This window comes from Panthera tigris, chromosome B3, assembly GCF_018350195.1.
Source record: "Panthera tigris isolate Pti1 chromosome B3, P.tigris_Pti1_mat1.1, whole genome shotgun sequence".
Classification (NCBI taxonomy): Eukaryota; Metazoa; Chordata; class Mammalia; order Carnivora; family Felidae; genus Panthera; species Panthera tigris.
Genome location: NC_056665.1, coordinates 20,356,832 through 20,377,244, shown reverse-complemented (window position 1 = coordinate 20,377,244; position 20,413 = coordinate 20,356,832). Strand labels below are relative to the sequence as shown.

At 43.0% G+C, this 20,413-nt stretch overlaps 1 protein-coding gene across 12 annotated transcripts in view; it reads right to left on the bottom strand.

Annotated features, from left to right (window-relative positions):
* Nucleotides 1–8,019: 8,019 nt before the first annotated feature.
* TJP1 (tight junction protein 1) overlaps nucleotides 8,020–20,413 on the bottom strand; it is a 244,372-nt gene continuing 231,978 nt past the window's right edge. For 3 of the 12 annotated variants that reach the window (XM_042988226.1, XM_042988236.1, XM_042988237.1), the window contains 6 exons: nucleotides 19,752–19,802; nucleotides 18,479–18,639; nucleotides 15,558–16,035; nucleotides 13,598–13,815; nucleotides 12,247–12,390; nucleotides 8,020–9,562 (listed from right to left, as the gene is read on the bottom strand). In XM_042988226.1, coding sequence (XP_042844160.1) covers nucleotides 9,468–9,562; nucleotides 12,247–12,390; nucleotides 13,598–13,815; nucleotides 15,558–16,035; nucleotides 18,479–18,639; nucleotides 19,752–19,802 — 1,147 coding nt within the window. In that variant the 3' untranslated portion in view covers nucleotides 8,020–9,467. The remainder of the gene's footprint in view (nucleotides 9,563–12,246; nucleotides 12,391–13,597; nucleotides 13,816–15,557; nucleotides 16,036–18,478; nucleotides 18,640–19,751; nucleotides 19,803–20,413) is intronic. The other 9 variants (XM_042988228.1, XM_042988238.1, XM_042988231.1 and 6 more) reach the window with 7 other exon arrangements.

Sequence of the window (20,413 nt, the reverse complement as noted above, 5' to 3'; positions counted from 1 at the left end):
ATCTTTCCTTTGTCTATAAGAAATGTCACATTTATCATGATGTCTGCAACTGTGTGTGTATAGATCGATATAAAGCAAACATGGAGAAAAGTTAGCATAGCAATTGTTGAATCAAGACAGTATATAGATCATTACCCTATTCCGACTTTTCTGTATGCTTAAAATTTGTCATAATAAAATGTGTTTAAAATATCTAAAAGAGGCCATATATAAGTGAAATCATATGGTATTTCTTTCTCTGACTTATTTCACTTAGGTTGATGCCTTCTGGGTCCACCCCTGTTGTTGTGAATGGCAAGGTCTCATTCTTTTTTATGGCTAATATTCCACTGTGGTGTGTGTGTGTGTGTGTGTTTGTGTGTGTGTGTGAGTGTACACACCACCTTTATCCATTCATCTACTGATGGGCATTTACGCTACCTTCATTATCTTAGCTCTTGTAAATAATGCTGATGAAAACCACAGTGTAGGAAACACAGTAATACCGCAATAACGTTGTATGGTGACGGATGAGGACTACAGTTATGGAGATGAGCACCGAGTGAAGTACTGACTCATCGAATCACTATGTTGTACTCCTGAAACCATTACTTCAATTAAAAAAGAAAATCTAAAAGAGGGGCAGGCGCCTGGGTGGCTCAGTGGGTTAAGCATCCAACTCTTGATTTCGACTCAGGATATGATCTCGGAGTTCGTGGGTTTGAGCCCCTCGTCAGGCTCTGTGCTGACAGCTCAGAGCCTGGAGCCTGCTTTAGATTCTGTGTCTCCCTCGCTGTCTGTGCCTCCCCCACTCATGCTCTGTCTCTCTCAAAAATAAACATAAAAGAAATTTAAAAAGAGATAAATGTGAGAATAGAGATGAAATCCCCACTTTCAAAATGGGTGGGTGAGCAACAGGTAATTTAACTTCCTGCAGATGAGCCAAGGTGCGGCCGGGAGGGCTGAGCTAAGCCAGGGCTGGGACACCAAGGGGAAGGGGCTAGAATTTGGACAATGGACATGGACGATGAGGAGGCCGAAGGGCTGCAGTGTAGAAAGTTGCTCTGGCTTGTGTGGAATGCAGGTCGGAGAGGCCAGCCTGCCGTCCACGTTGCAGCAAGAGTAGCGCCTTGGTGTGTGGGGCTGTGGAGGAGCCCCAGCCGGAGCGAGCCCGGGGGGATGGGGACGGAGCCGTGGCCTCAGGGTTGCTGGTGGTCGTGCAAGCAGGAGAGGCTGGCCCCTGCAGGAATGGGTATTTGCGGACGTGGCTCATCTCTCCCAGCGAGAGCGGGGCCACGTGTCACTTGCCTTGGCCTCTCTCATCAGGTCATGCCAAGGGCTCCTGCACGTGGTCAGCAGTGTTGGTTAAAGTCACTTGCCTTGAGTACCATGGGTATTTGTTTATCTCCTCAGGAAACCCAGGATGTAGAGAAGGCAGAAGAGAAGGTGAAGAGAAGAAGAAGAGGAGAAGGAGGGGGAGGGGGAGAGGAGAGAAAGGAAGAGGAAGGAAGAGGAGATGGAGGAGGGAGGGGGTAGGGAGGGAAGAAGGAAGGAAGGAAAGGAGGAGGAAGAGAGGCCCAGACCCAGACCCAGACCCAGAAGGTCAGAGGCCCTGCCTGGTCAGGGTAGGACTCTGTCCTCATGAAGCCCCTGCTCCCTTCCCAGCAGGGCTGGTGACAACTTTTTCTTTTCAGTGCATTTCAAACTTGGAAATCGTTCAGTAGGTAACAAGTCTGGGGTTTTTATCGTTTGCTTCCTAATTGCAAGGCTCATGAGAACAGTAGCAGTTGCCATCTGTACAGTATTCATCATCCTGCCGCAATGGGGGAAAATGAGTAATTTTAGCATAAAATGTAGAACTGCCATGAAATTCAAATTGCAGTAAGTTGACAAGAATTATAATGTTTGCAGAAAAGCTCATCTAGGAGGCGAAAGTCATCATGTGGAAAGCGGCAGCCTGGTTGCCTGAGAAAAATGGCTGCCGTCACCGCAGGGCGGGCAGGTTCAGACCCTGCGGACCGGGCCACGCGCGGGTTGACCATTCTGCCCAGAGTGGACAGGACTGAGGCTGCTTCGTAATTTTTCCTGCACTTTCTTGCTCTTGAACATAAAATAAGGCGGAGAAAATAGGGAGGTGGGGCAGCGCCTCTGCAGATAAGAGTTATGATTCCACAAATTATCAGCTGAGCAGGCAGAATTCTTGCCAAATCAGTTATGCATTGAAGGGGAGGTTTCTCTCGCCTTCTGGAAACAGGATGGTTTTCTTAAAGGGGTCCCCAATAACACCCCTACTCATCCCATAAACAATGAGCCTGGGCCCTCAGCCTGTGACCTGGTCACAGGTCCTGGGAGACGGATGACCTGGCAGCAGGAGGAAAGGAACCTTCCTGCGGATCCCAGTTGTTCGGCATCACGGCAAAGGCAAATGGGAAATGCAGCTGCCCATTTGCAACCTGACAACTGCCCTAAACACTCATTTTGGCTCTAATGACTTTTAAGTCCCTCCTTGCCCTCTAAAGCTAAAACCATTTAGGCTCCAAATTCTTTGTGCAAAGGCTGAGCGTGTGTGGATCGTTTATACGTGTTCTCTTTGCGTGGCTGTGGGCCCAGATCCTCCTGTCCATCACAGACACCAGAATTAGCCCCTCCCTAGGTCTGTGGACCCAGTGCTGCCTAAAATTAACAAGTGGTCACTTTCACAAAGGCTGGCTGGTCTTGTGTGACTTTCCCCCAAGTACTGCAGTGGAGCTGGAAGGTGACTTAGCATCCTCTGTCCACACGGATGCTCCAGATCCTTCTGCAGTTCCAGCAGCCCTCATCGATGCAGGCTGTGTGGCTTTGCAGGGCAGGAAGCCATACGCACTGGAGTCCTTTCCATCCACAGTCAGGCCGGAGTAGCTTTCGGCTGGGTGAGCCCGTTCCCATTTGCCAATTTCCTCAAGTTACAGTTTTAGTGCTGCCAAGGGTCACCAGGAAATGAGCACTGACATTCCAACCTGCCCTTGATAAGGCCAGAGTTCTGGGTGGAACCAGCAGTTAGGTTTTACTGGGAGGGGTTTTGACTAGAGACCGTTGCCGTTTGTTCACAGGGCACGTGCCATGCACACCCTTCTGTGCTGAGCTGTTCTCAGCAGTGTCCCAGACCATTCTCCAGGGTGACACCTGCCGGGAGACTCCAGTTTGGGGAAATCAGTGTATATGTCAGGACGGACTCACTGCTCCAGCAAGCAGCCCCAGCAAGCTGAACAGTTACTGCTCTGTCCCAGGGTGGGTGTGTTGTCAGGGGACAGTGTGAGAGCCTGTCTCTGGGCTGGGCCAGGAGTGTGGCACGTTCAGGGACGGCAAAGGTCACTGAGAGCGAGAGAGAGAGAGAGGAAGAGGGTGTTTGGCTGGAGGGTGCCAGGACCAAAAAGGGGTGCCAGGAACCTGGGAGAAAGGCATCCTCTGCCACGCTGTAAACAGGTAACCGCTGTGGAATTTCTTTGAAGGCAAATGGGCTGGAACCTTCCCTATCACCCACACTTCCTGATACTAGCATGGCCCTGGGTATTCGAGTGTTCTCTCCTAAGACAAAATGCACTTCATGCCTCCTCTAAATTTTAATTGAGATGATTGAGAAGTTTGTGCGTAAGAAACAGGGGTGCACTTGAAAGAGGAACTAAGTGCAATTTGGGGTCGGTTCGTGCAGGCAAGTGGGTGATTCAGTTTCAGGCAGTTTTCAAGATAATGGCCACATCCCTTCATTAACCCTATTTGTCCCAGAGCAGCAGAACATTCCCAGCTTTGCTGTCAACTTCTGACCCTGCAGGTCATGGACTTGAACTTCTGGTCTCACTTCTGGGGAGACATTCACAAAAACTCTTTTGAGGGGCACTGCCTGGGGGCTTGAGGCCGGGACGTGCGGAAAGCTGCTCTGGCCTTGTTGGTTTCAATCTGCTCTCAGTACTGTGCTGTGTCCCCACAACGTCCGCACACAAGCCGGGGGAGAAAGGAGCAGTATCCTGCACGCCCACTTGGATGCTTCCCAGCGTCCGTGCTGTCACAAATGTGGCGCATTAACAGTTGCTACAACTAGGGGGCAGGTCCCCAAGGCCTGATACAACACTTGAACTACGTTTAACGAAGAGGAAAAAAAAACCACACTTGTCCTGAGGAGCAGAGGCATGAAGGCAGGGGTGGGAGGGGGGGGCCCCAGCTTCTCGGGGCACTGGCCCCTATTTGGGGAGCATCCATTTGCACATCCACCCTCCTCCCTGGTTCACTCGGATGACCCCAGTGAAACCCTGGCACTGTTGCATTACACTGTCTAGTAAGTAACAGTCTGCTGAGAAAGTCAATTTTGATTTGAATCACTTGGCTTCAAGGATTTCTGAAACCCTACAGCTGCCCCCCTCATGACTCTTTCCAACCGGTGAGCACCAAGACCAGGGCCCAAAGACAAGCTTCATCTTCCGCCGGACTTGCCCTCACCTTCAAGTTGTCCTCATACAACATGAAAGGGACTCATTCTTCCAGACGCTCTGGGAAATCCCAGGTCCTCAACGTCCCCTGCAAGAAGCCCCACCACCAGGGTTCTAGCTAACGGTACCCTCTGTCCTGATTTGAGGCTTGTTTCTGTCATAAACCCAGCGGCCAAGCACTGAAGGGTTTTAAGTGTGAATACTGTGCTTTTCTCCCTAACATTTAGATCTTATTAGCATACTGGTTCCCCGTCTGTTTTTACATTTTCCATCTCAGTTTCTCATAAAAGAAAAAAAGAAAGAATTACGACCGTTAGGTTTTCAAATCCACTTCACACTAGGAGGACGCCTGTAGATGAATGGTATTGTCGCTGTCTCAAAAAAAAGTTGTGACTTCACACTTCATGTGAATACACGAACGCCAAAACCCCCACACACTTGTGTGTGACCTTCCCCCTGCAGAGCAGAGATGGGCTGTGCCGTGGGGGGCTCCTGTGCATTCTGTTAGCCCCACTTGTCAGGGGCACCAAGTGAAAACTGGCTTACATCCTCCCTGCAGGGAAAATACTCATGGTAACAGAACTCAATTTTTAGCCTTCATAGGTATGTGGTTTCTAAGACAACTGGAAACAGAGCTCCCTCAGAAGAGCCTAACCTGCGAAGACAGAGCAGAGACCAAGGGCTCAGGACGGTCTTGTGTGAGCCCTGTGTGTGCCAGCTTCCAGCGGACCTGAATGCTCACCCATGGCCCGGAAGAAAGAGGCTCTACGGTGAGCCCTAAAGACAATTTGTAAAGCCGCAGTTTGGAACAAGTTTAATATGTACGTTCTTTGTGAATTCTGAAAACACCAAATTTTCTACACCCGGGTAACTGTCCCTTTGCTGTCAAGTGGTTTGAAAGCAAAGTTAAAAATGCCATTAACGGATCTTACTTTAACTATGACCCAATTTATTGGGATGACAACATGGTTCTGTCAGTTTGCACATTATGGTGGGCTTTCCCAGCTCTCTCTCTGGGAAAGCTTGGTTAGCACAGAGTGCTGGGAGTCTTCCTCCATGACCCACCTTGGGACACCTCTGTGACGGGAGCCGGCTTCCTAGCCACTAAGCAATCTTCAAGCTGCCAGTCAAGGCAAACGACAAACCCTGGATTCTCCATTTGCCTGCATATGCTGCCACATCCTTCCTGGCCACTGCGTCCCCATCCAGGCCAGAGCCACTGCCTCCAGATGCGCATCCCCTCACCTGGACCTCCACCTGGGTGATGCCGGATGTGTGCTGCACCAAGTGAAAATGCACTAAGTCAAACGGAGGAGAAACTGACTCATGTAACACAAGTGGACATTCACTCACTAGGTTTTCTAGCAGGAGAACATTAGTCATATGGCAAAGGGCAAAAACAGCCTTCTGCTTCTGGCACCAGAACTCGACCGTCTGAGTCATTTCGGTGTATGATGCTCAGTGCTACAGGAAGGTGGTCTGAGGGAACAACACGCCCTCACTCCTGTAAACATGATAAAACACCAGGTATATAAACCTTGCCTGACATCCATGCAGTGTATACATGTAAAAGCCAGGCAGGTAGGTACAAACAACAAATATATATATGGAAACATGCAGTCTTGTTTAGGCCTTGTGTATGTGGATCTGTGCTCACAATAAGGACACATTTAAAACAGAAGAGACTAGTACACCTGAACAGCTAAAGTAACATTGTGTGTCAACCATACTTCAATTAAAATAAGAGAACAGACTCAATGGCACATAGATCTCACACCATGTATAAAATTAACTCAAAAGGATAACAGACATAAGCATAAAACCTAAAACTAAAAGACACTTTTGAAACAGAAAAATTTCCATGCTGTGGATTAGGCCAAGATTTCTTAGATATGACACTAAAGGCCAGATCTATAAAAGAAACAAATAAACTGGACTTTGTCAAAATTAATATCTTATGCTCTTCAAAGGACATTAAGAAAATTAACAGACTGAGAAAATATTTGCAACCCACATATCTGGTAATAAATCTGCATGCAGATTATGTAAAGAACTCTTGGGGTGCCTGGATGGCTCGGTTGGTTGAGCACCCAAGGTTGAGCCTTGGTCTCAGCTCGGGTCATCCCCTCACAGTTCATGAGTTCGGGCCCTGCATCAGGCTCGGTGCTGATGGCGCGGAGCCTACTTGGGATTGCCTCTCCTCCTCTCTGAACCTCCCCTGTTGATGCACTCTCAAAATAAGTAAACTTAAAAAAACCAAAGAATTCTCAAAATAATAGCAAGGCAATTTACACAAACAAGCTAGAAACAGATACGTCGCCAAAGAATGCATGGCAGATAAGTAAAAAGATACTCAACATCCTAAGTCATCAGGCAAACACAAATCAAACCCACAAGGAGACGGCCCATTACAGTGGCTAAACACAACACTGGTAACTGCAACTGTTGGTGAGGACAAGGAGCCACTGGCCCCTCAGAGATGGCCGATGCATGACAGTACAGCACTCCTGCAGGCTGGGTGGCAGTTTCTTGCAAAGCTCAACTTCTATTCACGATAGGAGTCAGTGATCCCACACCTAGTGTTTAAATCAAGTAAGAGAAGAATTTACGTTCACACAAAAACCTAGATGCAAACGTTTATAGCAGCTTTATTCATAATCTCCAAACCTGGAGACAGGTTCACCTGAAGTTCACCTGGGGATGACAGACAGACTGTGGTGCACTCACACAGTGGGCCATTACTCACAATAACAAAGAACTACTAATGTTTGCAACTTCATAAATGGATCTCAAATGCTTTATGCTAAGTGAAAGAAGCCAGACTCAAAGGCTATATACTGCAGGATCCCACTTACAGGACACCCTCAAAAAGGAGAAACTATAGGGTAGAAATCGTTGCCCACCAGGGGCTGGAGAAGTGTGTGTGTGTGTGTGTGTGGCGGGGGGGGTGGTATAAAGAGGGAGAAACAATGAACTTTTGGGGGATGATGAAACTGTTTGATGTATTAATTGTAGTAATGGTTATAAAACTATGTACCTCCGTCAAAATTTGGAGAACTGCACACTAAAACGGATACTTTTACTGTACATAAAAAAGATGCAACAAATAAAATAGACTGAATCTACATAGATCTGCACTTCCTACCAACCAACCACCTCTATGTCAATAGGGGGGTTGTTAAATAAATATGGCAATCATGATGGAATATTTAAAGCCATTAAAATCACTTTCTACCCCCAAATGTTACAACATAAGAAAATGTCCATGTTACGTTTTTGGGAAAAAGCAGGATACAAGGCACGAATGCACACATAAATATATGTATATTTACAGAAGTGGTGGAAACACTGCCAAGAACTCTCTAAGTCAGCCTCCTTCTCTTCTTACTCTGTCTTGAGGTTTCAGTGACTGGCACTGCTCATCTATCAGGGTGCACTGGCTGCAGGGACGTACTCCATAGACACCCTACCTGATGCAGTAGAAAGGGACTAGGTGATGTGCAGCAGGATGCAGGACTTTTAACAGGATTATAAAGTTGCATGAAACTAGAAACTGGGGGGAAACAGACCAAACCAGCACTTTATTTTAAAAAGTTTTATTCTGCAGATTTAGAAATTTGAGATTTTTTAATAACTGCAAAAGAAATTCAGTCACACCTAATGAATGATTAACAGAATGTAGTGGTGTATTATCTAAACAGAAATCGTGCTGATGTGCCATAATAAATTGTCTATTAGTAAAAAAATACACTTTAGGGCACAGCATGGTATCACAAATTACAGTCAGGATACTTTGCAAGAATTTAATCAAACTAGAGAATTCTGAGTAACTGTATCTTTTAAATGCAGCACTTTTAAAAATGTAACAACTCTGTGCATTCTTTTTTTTTTTTTTAAAAATGACCTTGTAGGTGTCATAGAAATGCTGCTTTATTGCTGCAGAGGTCAAAGTTCAAGGCTCAAGAGGTACAGGAGAGAGATACAAAGGTAGCCTTAAGAAACTCGGTTTTGTTTATGTATAAAAAAAGGTAAAGTTTATAAAAGTTAATTTACAAACCAAGAACAAAAGTGGTATGCACGCGTTATGTACAAGCATCCTTGAAACATCAAAATTTTCAAATGCATAGCCAAAAAAGAACAGAAAACCACCACTGCCCCTTGGAGGAGGAAAAGAAAAATCCCCAGATCACACCATTTTTTTTCTTCTGGGTGATTATACATTTCTGAAACCACCAAATCCACAATTTACTCAATCTTTTTCATGATACAGGATCTAGATGTGCACAAAAGCCATAAAAACTTAGTAATACACGGAGAGAATGATCTAAAAATTAAAAACATGAGGGTAAGGCATTCCTGCTGGTTAGTATGTTTGTGGTGATATGGTTATAGATCCAAAGAAGCCACAGAACCAGTCTCACATGCTTTGGTGTCCTTCCCTAAAAAAATGTGTTTTCATATACAATAAGTAATTGTCTTCACTTGACTCCCCCCACCCCCTGCCAGAAAGAGCTATAAATTCCCCTTGCTGTACATTTCTGTTAAATCTACTACACTGGTTTATATGGTTCCAGGTACATTTTTAAAATGTGTGCATATTACCTCATGCATAATAAAATAAAATGTGTATGCCAGGCTAGGGCCATAATAAAGTTTGAAACAATGTACTTTGGAAAGAATAGAACTCAAATGCACCCCATTTACTGGCTGGTGTTTTAACGGAAATCAATATGTGAAGTTAAGCAGTGACCATAAAAAAGTACAAAAATCATTACAAAGCAAACCATCTTTGACCCTCCAGCCAATACCAATAGTTTTTCAATTATAAACACGCAGTTTGCAGCATGTTTTCTGACCATGCGCAGGGGCATGCTCACTAATCTTCATCTGTTCAAACAAAATGCTTAATACTAACAAATCGCAGTATCAATTCTAAGAAAAGTGTAATACTTGATAGAGTGCTTCCATTTAGATTTAGTAAGTTTAACCCAGTTTCACATTATTTAACAAGTTCCTATATTTTAAGAATTAAAAGTGGTCTATCAGGACAGAAACACAGTTTGCTCCAACAAGGTAATTTGGATCTCCAGGAAGACACTTGTTTTGCCAGGTTTTAGGATCACCTATGAGAGAAAAAGAAGTTCATATCAATTGTGGTTGGTTAAAGTGCCAGCCCTAATGGTCATGGGACAAACATAAACACATATACTCCCATACAACCTTCTTCTCGTTCTTCAGCATATGCACTTGTTATCAAAGCTCTAAGTGCTATATTCCATTGAGGACCCACTAGCATCTAAGGATTCAAAGTGGTCTCAGATTTCTCCTTTATTCTTTATGTTTTCAAGTTTATGCCTTTTCAAACAGTGAATACAAGTTGGGGCAACAAATATGCCTGGGGTATAGTTCCAGTGCCTGGGTACACAGAACTATTGACAGCACTTCTGAAAGTTGGGACCCATTTGAACTGAATATGAGAACACATTTCTCACACTCAACTACACGCCAATGAATGAATGCCTGAAAATTCTGCAGAATCTGGTTTCTTCTGGAAGGAAGACCCTTCCTCCCCTTTACCTCCCAAAAATCAGCAAGTCTGGGCCGAGAGTTTCTCAGCCCTGAACTTGGCGGTACAACAAAATCACTTGTGAAATTCTGAAAATTCACTGTCTGTTGAGTTTGAAGCAGGGCTTGGGTATTTCCATTTTTAACAAGCTCTTGTTGCTTTTGAGATTTGCAGCTGAAGCTAAGAAGCCCCAGTATTGGACACCTAGTGTGAAGAAGGCTGGCATGACTGTATGCTCTGTGGCATCCAAGGTAAGGGATACTCGAAGCTGCTGACTTTTGCCTCCCTTACACAATAGTTCTTAACCAGGAGCGATTCTGCACCCCTGTGGGATGATGTCTGTAGACGTTTTGGCCTGTCACAACCAACATTTGGTGAGCAGAGGCCAGGGATGCCACTACACAGCCCACGATGCACAGGACAGCCCCTACAAACAAAGAATTCTCATCTGGCCACAACATCCACGTTACGGCAAGGCTGAGAGACGCTATGTACAGCGAGCCGTACACCGAAATGGTCTCTGAGTCATCAATGGGCTCAGCAGTTTAAAACCGAGTGATCTAACTTCACAGATCTCTATGGGCAGTACTGCAGAGAACAGCCTGCTCAGGCATGAGGTAGAGTGAAAACAACTCTTTGGAAGTAAAAAAAGAAAACAAAAAAACCCCCACTTATTATACTAATTTTTATTGGGATCAAGTTAGTACTTATCAAAAGCTACCCCCCATGGGGGGCCTGGCTGGTTCAGTGGGTTGAACACACCCGACTTCGCTTCAGGTCATGATCTCGTGATCCATGAGTTCAAGTCCCGTGTTGGGCTCTGTGCTGACAGCTCAGAGCCTGGGGCCTGCTTTGGATTCCGTTTCTCCCTCTCTGCCTCTCCCTCACTGGTGTGCGCGCTCTCTCTCTCTCAAAAATAAACATTGGAGACAAAAAAAAAAAAAAAAAAGCTATCCCTGACTTTCTAAACAGAAATTTATAGTAGCAAAGCATTCTAGAGCCATATGGGATTACACAGAGGAACATTTCTCTTCTATGTGAACGCACTCAAAATTTAACACAGGAAAAAGTTGTTTCATTCTAACAAAATAACTTTTGTTCTGTGGCATAAAAAGCAGGAATAACAAATAGATAACTTATGCTTCATATAATATCCCGGAAGAAAATCATTTCTAAAACAACTAACTACAATAGACAGTTATTTTAAAGACTTTCATCCTAATTTGGTTTAGAAAACAATCAGAGCTCATGCTACAACTTGACTTTCAGAATATCACGTTTTAAGTGCAGTTTTATTAATGTTAATTCATTAATTCAAACTAGGCTAATAAAATGCTTCTCAGTGGAGTCCCTCAGGAAACAGCTTTACTATCCAGTGTATTAAAATTAATTTATTAGCTTTTTCCAGAAAATGTACCTGCAGATATCAGGAAATACATATTTATATATAATTTTTAATCTTGGGTAGTATTAAAGTATATTCCTACAATTTTAATACCCTAAAGCTCTATTTCATATTAAAACTGCATTATGTTCACCTGATTTACTAAAAATTCAGAAGCAAAACTTTAAATTCTTATTTCTCTATATTAGGTTTAATTAAAGTGATCTATACCAAAAAATATAGAATGCTTCAACTGGTAACTGATGTAGTCACCCAAAGAAGTGAGAAATGTGAAAATGCAATGGAAATTTTGAAATTATGATCTTAAGAGCAAAAAAAGCCATTTAAAAGTAATGTGTACAACAGCAGTTATTCAGGGTTTTGCACTGAAAACCGTGGCCAAGTATGATCCCAGTGGAAGGTATTTTTTGTCTTGCAGATTTCTCTGGTATCTATACTTTGTAGATTGAGGAATTAAAGACTGGTAACCAAAACAGAAATTAGTATATAAAGGAATCATCTTAATAAGAAGATGGAAATGCCCATGTACGTAGAGCAACAAAAATTCTCCCATTGCATCTTAAAAATTTTGACAGAACAAATAATTCTGTTGAACACCAAGAAACAGCCAACCTTTGGCCAAATCATCAATGTTTAAAAGGCAGAAACTTCCCATACTTTTCCATATTCATTTATATATGAACCACAAAGAAATTTCAAAACACTGGTGATGCCTACAAGGCCACAGCAACAGAGGTAGAGATGTGCTAACAAACAGCATGTGTAGCTCCAACAGCCCAGGGATTAATCAATGACAGTACCCAAAGCCCCCAAAGGACAGAGTGAAGACAGCATACCCGACGAGGAGTCGGATGATTTTAGAGCAAAAGACCAACCGTCAGGAGTCATGGACGCACAGTGTGGTAAGCGCAGCTCCACGGGCTTCAGGAACTTGAGGCCATGGGGCCCACACATCACTAAGGGGCTCAGCAGTGTCTCGCCTGCAGTCAAGGAGGGGGTGGGAGTGAGAGGTTAGATGACCATCTTCTTTCTAGCCCACAGTTCTCCTCATCCTCCCTTCTAATGACATGCTTTAAAGCCAAATGCCATTAGTTCTCTACAGTTGCAGTGACCGAGAGAAACTTAATGCAAGACACGTGTGTAATTTAAAATGTTCTAGTAGCCACATTAGAAAAAACAACAGGGACATAAATTTTTAATATTTATGTAACCCAATATATCCCAAACATTATTTCAGCATGTAACCAATATAGTAAATCTCTGAAATCAGTGTGTATTTTATACTTCCAGCACATTTCAATTCATAATAACCACAGGTAGCCAGTGGCTACACCATTCGATCATGGGGTTCTTGTATATTCAAATGTATTTTTTGTAAATGTTACTTAGATCTTACGTTTTAAATGTTGTATTTGCTACAGACTTGGTTTAAGGGATTCACACAGGGCCAACATATGTTAGTGTTCCAGCAAAATGTAAGAAAATGAGCTCGAGTAACATATTTAAGGAAGTAAAGCAACTGCTATAAGATTCCAAAAGAAGTCATCACGTAGTTCATCGTATCGTCCTGACATATCCAGGAAGATTACGAAAAATAACAGCTTTCCTGGATTCCTTAAGTTCAGAAACACACATGGTGATACCTGAGAGGGATATTTTATTCGCCGTGTGGAGCTCTTACTAGTGCTAGAGCTGGGGTGACGAGCACCTGCCCCGAGAAGCCTCTGTCTTACAGTCAGGTGACAGGCATGGAGCAAAGCCTTTCTGAGTGGGTGGTATCTAACCTGTCTCTAGACATGGAAGGGATGAATGATGCAAAGACAGATTTGGTGAGGTCAGCTAAGACCACCTAGCAGACCAAGGGAGGAATGCCCAAAGGCCAGTCATCTGCTGTTACTGTCACTTTCACAGTGAAAGTAAAGCCCAATGAGTGGAAGGTCTTGTGTGCTCACCTCCACCAGCCTGGACTTCCTGTGGGACACCCCGTGCCTGCCTGTGATGCCATCCCAGGGCACCCCCCTCCACAGTGCCCACTGGAGAGGCCTGCCCTGATGGGAGAAACGTGCTGGGGTTGGCAAAGCAGAAAAGGGGTCCAGACTATCCTCTCAATTGAACACTACAAGCTTTGAAGAGCACACAGGACAACTCAAGTTATTAAAAACCAAGCAGAAAAATAAAACCATTTACCTTTCTCCTTATCTAAAGGTGGGAGGATGCTGTTGTCTCGGCAGACCTTGAAATAGATTTCCTGCTCAATTCCCTCAGGAATGGCTCCTTGTGGGATAATTATACTAACGCCGGTTTCTATGGAACTCAACACCCCACCATTGCTGTTAAACACGCCTCGGGCTGTGGCCACCACGGTGTGACCGTCTTCATCTTCATCTTCTTCCACAGCTGAAGGGCTGAGAATCCAGAAACAGCTAATGAATAAACCTCCAACAATATAGCAGAGTTTCCATTATGACCCTAACAGGTTGTTTCATTTTATTTCTCCATTTAATCAAGAAGGTAAGTTTTTGGTGACACACTTTACTCACAGGAGTAATAAATCATATTCTTCCTGGAGAAATCGATTTCATTTTTGAAGATAACTAATCAATTTCATTACTGAATGTACAAAGCCTAATACCTTGCTCACCCAACTACTACAATACGTTGGTCTTAAGAACCACATTTTAACATCCATGAAATTCGTATTTTAAAACTGACGGTAAGTCATGGTTTAACTGATAGCACTTTTCTTTTCTTCTTAGTGATATATAAGACAATGTTGCATCTTGCAACTTATGGCATCTCAGACTTGATGAGTACTAATTAGGTTCCCTATCTCCCTAGGATTTTGAGCATGCACACTTATGGCCCATGCTGTCAAAGCTTTCTACAATACTTTGGTATGGGTACACCCCAAGCACCCATGAAAAAAAAGTATATTCACTTAGTACACAAAGAATATCAGAGGCCAAGGGGATGTGGTATCAAAGACTGCTTCAAAAGCATAGGCTACCAAGACTGCTTGGAGTAAAATTTTGAGTCACAACCTAAAAGTGAGCAGAAAGATGGACCGACACAGTAAATGTGTGGAGGGAAAGCTACAGATGATTCCTGCATGACCAGAGCAGCAGGGACAATGCTGATGCGGCACCCCATCCCCCACTACAGGAAAAGCTTACAAAGAGGAGAAGGCAGCACATTTCCATGACCATCCCTGTTTTGGGGAAGCTGGCAGGTGGCCCTCCTGGCCCTGGGTTCTGCCTGCAAGTGCTTCTGTTTCAGCAGGTGGCTTGACAATGTAAGTGGATTTGGGAGGCTGAGGTGAGCTTATGTGAGGCCAGAACAGGTCTAGAGAAAGGAGTATATGAGGCTTTCCCAGTCTCATTTGCTCAAATATATTACTCACTAAAACCATAAAAAGAGCAACCATTTTGAGGTTGTTACATTTTCTAGTATCACTGTTGAACAGAGAGTAGACAGGGAATACAGGTGCTTAGGCTTCTGAGATATTTTCCAAATGTAAGCAGGCCAAGGTTAGAGGTTATGGAATGCTATGCTTGGTTCAGAATACGGGCTCTGTATTCAGATGACCAGGAGCAGCTGAACCGGGGCTCCCTCACCCTAGTTGTGTGACTGGGCAACATGCAGTGTCACCTGACTTCAGTTCTTAGTAAAATGGGGATATTGACAGTATCTATGGACTGTACATGATCAGTTAGCTTTATTATTTTATTAATGTTCTCTTACACCTCTTGCAGGACCTTTCATATAACAGCATTCATTGCAACAACCTTTTGGACAAAACTGTTCAGTTTAAAAGTTTAAGTTAAGGGGAGCCTGGGTGGCTCAGTCAGTTAAGCATCCGACTTTGGCTCAGGTCATGATCTCACAGTTCACAAGTTCGAGCCCCACATCAGGCTCTGTGCGGATAGCTCAAAGCCTGGAGCCTGCTTTGGATTCTGTGTCTCCCTCTCTCTCTGCCCCTCCCCACTTGTGCATGTGTGCTCTCTCTCTCTCTCAAAAATAAGCAAACATTAAAAAAAAAAAAAAAAAAGTTTATGTCAGAATGATTCTTAAAAGTCCCAAATCACATAAACTACACCAAACTCACATCAGACAAATCACAGAGCCAAGAAAAAGGCAAAAATCTTACCTCACAGGAACAGCTTTAGGCACAGTGCTGACATTATTCATTTGGTATTTGGGCTTATCTGCATGGATGGAGAAAGTTTCAACTCCACTGTCAAACTCAGGAGGCTGTGCCACACTGTGCGCTTTCACAAGAGTTTTTGGTGAAGTAGGGGCTTTTGATGACACATCAGGTTTATGTGCAGTTTCACTTGGCAAAAGATTGTGGTTGAATTTAGGACTTTCAAACTTGCGCTCAAATGGCCGAGCAGAACTTGTGTATGGTTTTGGTGTGAATCGATTATATGCTGGAGTGACTGTTTTCTGAGTCTGCTCAGCTCCATTAACTGGAGCTTTATCCGGGAAACTTTTCTGGGGATAGAAAGTAGACTGAACAGTATCTTCTCGGTTCGGTGGTCTGAAAGTTGCTGGCTTATTCTGAGACGGAGGTGGATCTGGTTTAGACACTAAAGAATTCTGGAAATCCAATGACACCGAATTACCTGAAAAATAAACATATATAAGCATTTAAAAAACTTCCTCAAAGAAGTTTTAATAGCCCCTATGATGTCTCTCCCATCTTAACTTGTCTCGGTGCTGAAGTCAAGGCGCAAGTCACGGTCCCCACAATTAGAAAGTGACTCTTGAACCCTGGTGGCTACCTGTGACATCGAGGGACCAGGAGGGGCATGGACACATGTGGTACTCTGGGGTACCTTGTGACTGTGGAGTCAGGGTCATGCTGCTCAGGGTCCAGGCCTCCAGAGCCTGGTTGTCTGAGTACCCTCTCCCACTGTCCGTATCAAATTAGAAACAGAATGACAGTATAGCTATGTTAAAAAAAGGGAAAAAAAAAGAAAAAAAAAATCAACACTACAGAACTCACCTAAATGAAGTCAAAAGGAGCCACAGACTGGGAGCACAATTTGCATAACTGTACAGAATTAGGATCTAAAACCTATAAAGAACCCCTATACACCCACCAGAAAGATGCTACTAATAGGAATATGGGGAAAGCTGTGCAGAGGCAACAACAGAAGTGAAGGCCAGAATGCTCAGTTACCTTACAAGACAGAAAACCTCACTACCAGGGAAATGCAAATACATAACAAACCCCAAATACACTTCATACCCATTAGATTGTCAACACTTCGGTTCGGTAATGCCAAGAGTTGGCAAAGATGTGGAACAGGAATCTCCATGCATGGCTGGTGGCAAGGTAAAGAAGTACTAACTGAATTCTAGGAAATAATTCCAGAAAAAATAACACCAACACTATACATCTTTTAGAAAGAAAACAGGGGACATGTCCTAGGCTCTCTTTTATGAACTAGCACAACAACGATGGTAAAACCAGACAGGGACATTACATAAAAAGGAAAAAAATAAACCCAAATTCCTTGTGAACACAGCAATATAATTTACTGCATTAACACACTAAAGAAGGAAAATGTTATGGTAATCTTACTACATGCAGAAACAGCATGTGACCTAATACTTTCAGCAAACTAGAGGGGAATAGAAAGGAATATCTAAAACCTAATAAAGAGTAGCTATAACAAGCCATAAAAAACATAGAGCTAATGTCGTAAGGGTGAAACATTAAATCCTTTCTCCCCAAGATGGGGAAGGCAGAGATGTCTGCTCTCATCACTTCCAAACTGACACATTTGACGGAGGTCCCTGACAGTGCACAAGAAGGCAAGAAAAAGAAAAGGCATTTAAGGATCGGAAAGAATTAAAACTTTACCTGCAGACATGACAGTGTGGAAAGAAAATCCTAAACATGGGGTAAGATCAATCTACCAGTACACCTCTACAGCTGGCCTAGAATTTGATTCTTGTAAATAACAGAGAAATGTCTGTAGCAGCAAAAAGCCAACAGGAGAATGGATAAATCATGGTATATTCTTAGGGTAAAATAAACAATCTTTTTTTTTTTTTTTTTTTGAAAGGGCCAAAAAAGGGGCATTTGGAGGTGAAGGCAACAGTCTCCCTTTCAGAGTGTTTGATGGAAGGCAAAGAGACATAGGACAGTTTGAGGAGGCAGCAGGAACAACAGGTGCTCTGAACAACGGAGGAGTGAGCTGCACCTGTGTGAGGCCAGAGAGAAAGATGAAGCAAGCAGGAATGAAGGAGAGGAGCCACGCCAATGGCCCCGGAAGAGAGGCGGCATGGGTAAAGGAAAATAGTTCCTGGTCAGGGAGACATGAAGGAGAGAAGATGGGAAAAACGCAGGGGTACAGCTGTTAAAATGAATCACCTGGAGCTGTTGGCTACTCTGCTGGGATTTTGCCACAGCACATAACTGTGAGGTGCTAAGGGTTGCAGGTTATGTGGGACTTTATGGTTTTCCTATATCCATGGATATAAATGGAATATAACAGTAATTTTTACAAAACACCGATCAAAAATTTAGATTCAGACATACCGGCAAACAAATACTACTTCCAAAAATTGAGCTGTGATAGTAAAACAGATTAACATCTATTTAGCTAAAAGTCTTTTCTGATACAATGGTTATAGTTATAAAAACAGGAGATGTACCTGTTTTTTTTTTTTTTAGGGGATGTACTTTTAACAAAACACTTAGTTTCATTGTTCCCAGCCTATATGTTTCAAGTATGTATTTTTAAAAAAATTTGTTTTTAAATTTATTTATTTTGAGAGACAGAGCAGAGGAGGGGCAGGGAGAGAGGGAGAGAGAATCTCAGGCAGGCTCTGTGCTGTCAGTGCAGAGCCTGATGCAGGGCTTGAACTCACGAACTGTGACATCCTGACCTGAGCTGAAACCAACAGTTGGACACTTAACTGACTGAGCCACTCAGGCTCCCAAGTATGTATTTTTAAATGAAAAACACTTTTGCTTACAAACTGCAAGAATACAATTTTGTAAGTATTACTCTATTACAGCAGTAATGCCAACTTCCAAACCAAACTTCCTACCTTCACCATGTGCCCCCTTGGCATGCGTGTGGAGGGCGAGAGAGGAGCTGGTCTGGGCATACTGGGAGGGCAATGGAGGAGGAGGGGGAGTGGCCTGGATCGGCTCATAACGTTTCTCACCAAATGATCTATCCACAGTGTCAGCTTCAGGAGACTTTCCCCTATGAAAAAAACAAAGACAATGCCAACTTATGAATATGGATTCACATTTACAAAAAAGCAAGTTCTCATTCTTCTAATTATCCCTGAGTTAAAAAAAAACAACAACAAAAAACTGGAAATTTCACAATTTATTCTTATGAGTATAAATGGCTAACTCTACCAAAATATACAAACAAATTCAATCATTCATCAGCACAAGAAATGTAAAGACAGGACAGATACTTAAAGAATATTAGTAAAACATCCAGAAGATGGCAACCAAAGGCAGATGAAATTTTGGGTATACTTGTAATATTAATTGTGTTGCTTACAAAAAGGCAGTAATGGTTGGGAGGTTTAAGAAAGTCTTGCAAATATTTTGAAAAATATTTATTGGCCCAAATCTTCCTTAGATTCACTTCTGATTTGGTATCTAAGGTACAAATCCTTGGTTTCTGGCACACTCAGAGCACCACAAAAAATGTTTTTATAGACCAGAGGTTGGCAAATTTTTTGTAAAGGGCTGGACAGTAAATGTTGTTGGCTTTTTGGGCCATAAAGTCTCTGTCACAACTATTCGAACTCTGCCCCAAAGCAGCCATAGACAATATGTAAATGAAATGGGTGTGGTTGTGTTCCAGTAACACTAAACACACTGGACATCTTTCACTTTGAAACTGCCCTTGATTTACTAGATCCATTTTTAATTGTTTAACAGTTGCTAGAGTAGCAGACACTGCTTGATTTTATAAGGCTCTTTTAAGTCAAATTGTGCCATGTATGCTTATTTTTCAGATTGCCAATTGTTAATATGTAACACGTACAATTCAAACAAAAGAAATCTTTAAAATAGACCCATAATTACAACACTGCCATCTAAACCTTTGCAGAGAGCCAAAGCTGCACTGGTTTTATGTGCACAAACAAAACACACATTTGGAATGTATTTTCACAGAAAATTTCATTGGGGAAGTCTACTCTAGTGATTGGCTTTAAAACTACATGGTTTTGTCGCTTTCAGGCACTTAGGCTAAACATTTGAAGATGACTTTAAAATCTAAAAGTGCACATAATGCCAGTGATGCAGTGAGGGACACCTCATGTAACAGCCTCACATTAATGCCAATCTTACCACTTGACGGTCCTTTTCAAGTAGTCATAGCTAGGGTAAGAGCCAAGAAATCTAGGTGATGGCAAAGCAAAAGCGCAATAGAAAAACGAAAGAAAATGGTCAATCTAACTAAGTACATTTGCAGCAAATGGAACTCAAATGTCATTTTAAAATATCAACCAAAAAATACACATCCACCATTTCAGAATCATCTGATCTATAAAAGAAAACATCACTAGCTCTCACTTAAGTTTGGAAAATCACCAATAAATCAAAATACAGTTAATATAGTTAGGTACTGCCTGCCCACTTTCCACATACATTTTAAAAATGTTTATTTATTTTGAGAGAGAGAGAGAGACAGAGAGCGCGCGCACATGCATGCACGCAGGAAGGGCAGAGAGAGGGAGAGAAAGAATTGCAAGCAGGCTCTGCACTACTAACCATGAGATCATGACCTGAGCCAAAACCAAGAGTTGGAAACTTAACCTTCTGAGCTGCTCAGGTGTCCCGGCCCTCCACGTATTTTACTGTGCTGCTAGTGAGTAGCAAGGTGCTTGAGCTTTATTACTCTTCCATCTCTGCCCACTTTGGCTTCACTTGCTAGTGGTGAGCAAAGAAACAGACTAAATAAAGAAGCAATACTAAGAATAATCAGCAGAGTCTGAAGAAGTAAGAATGAA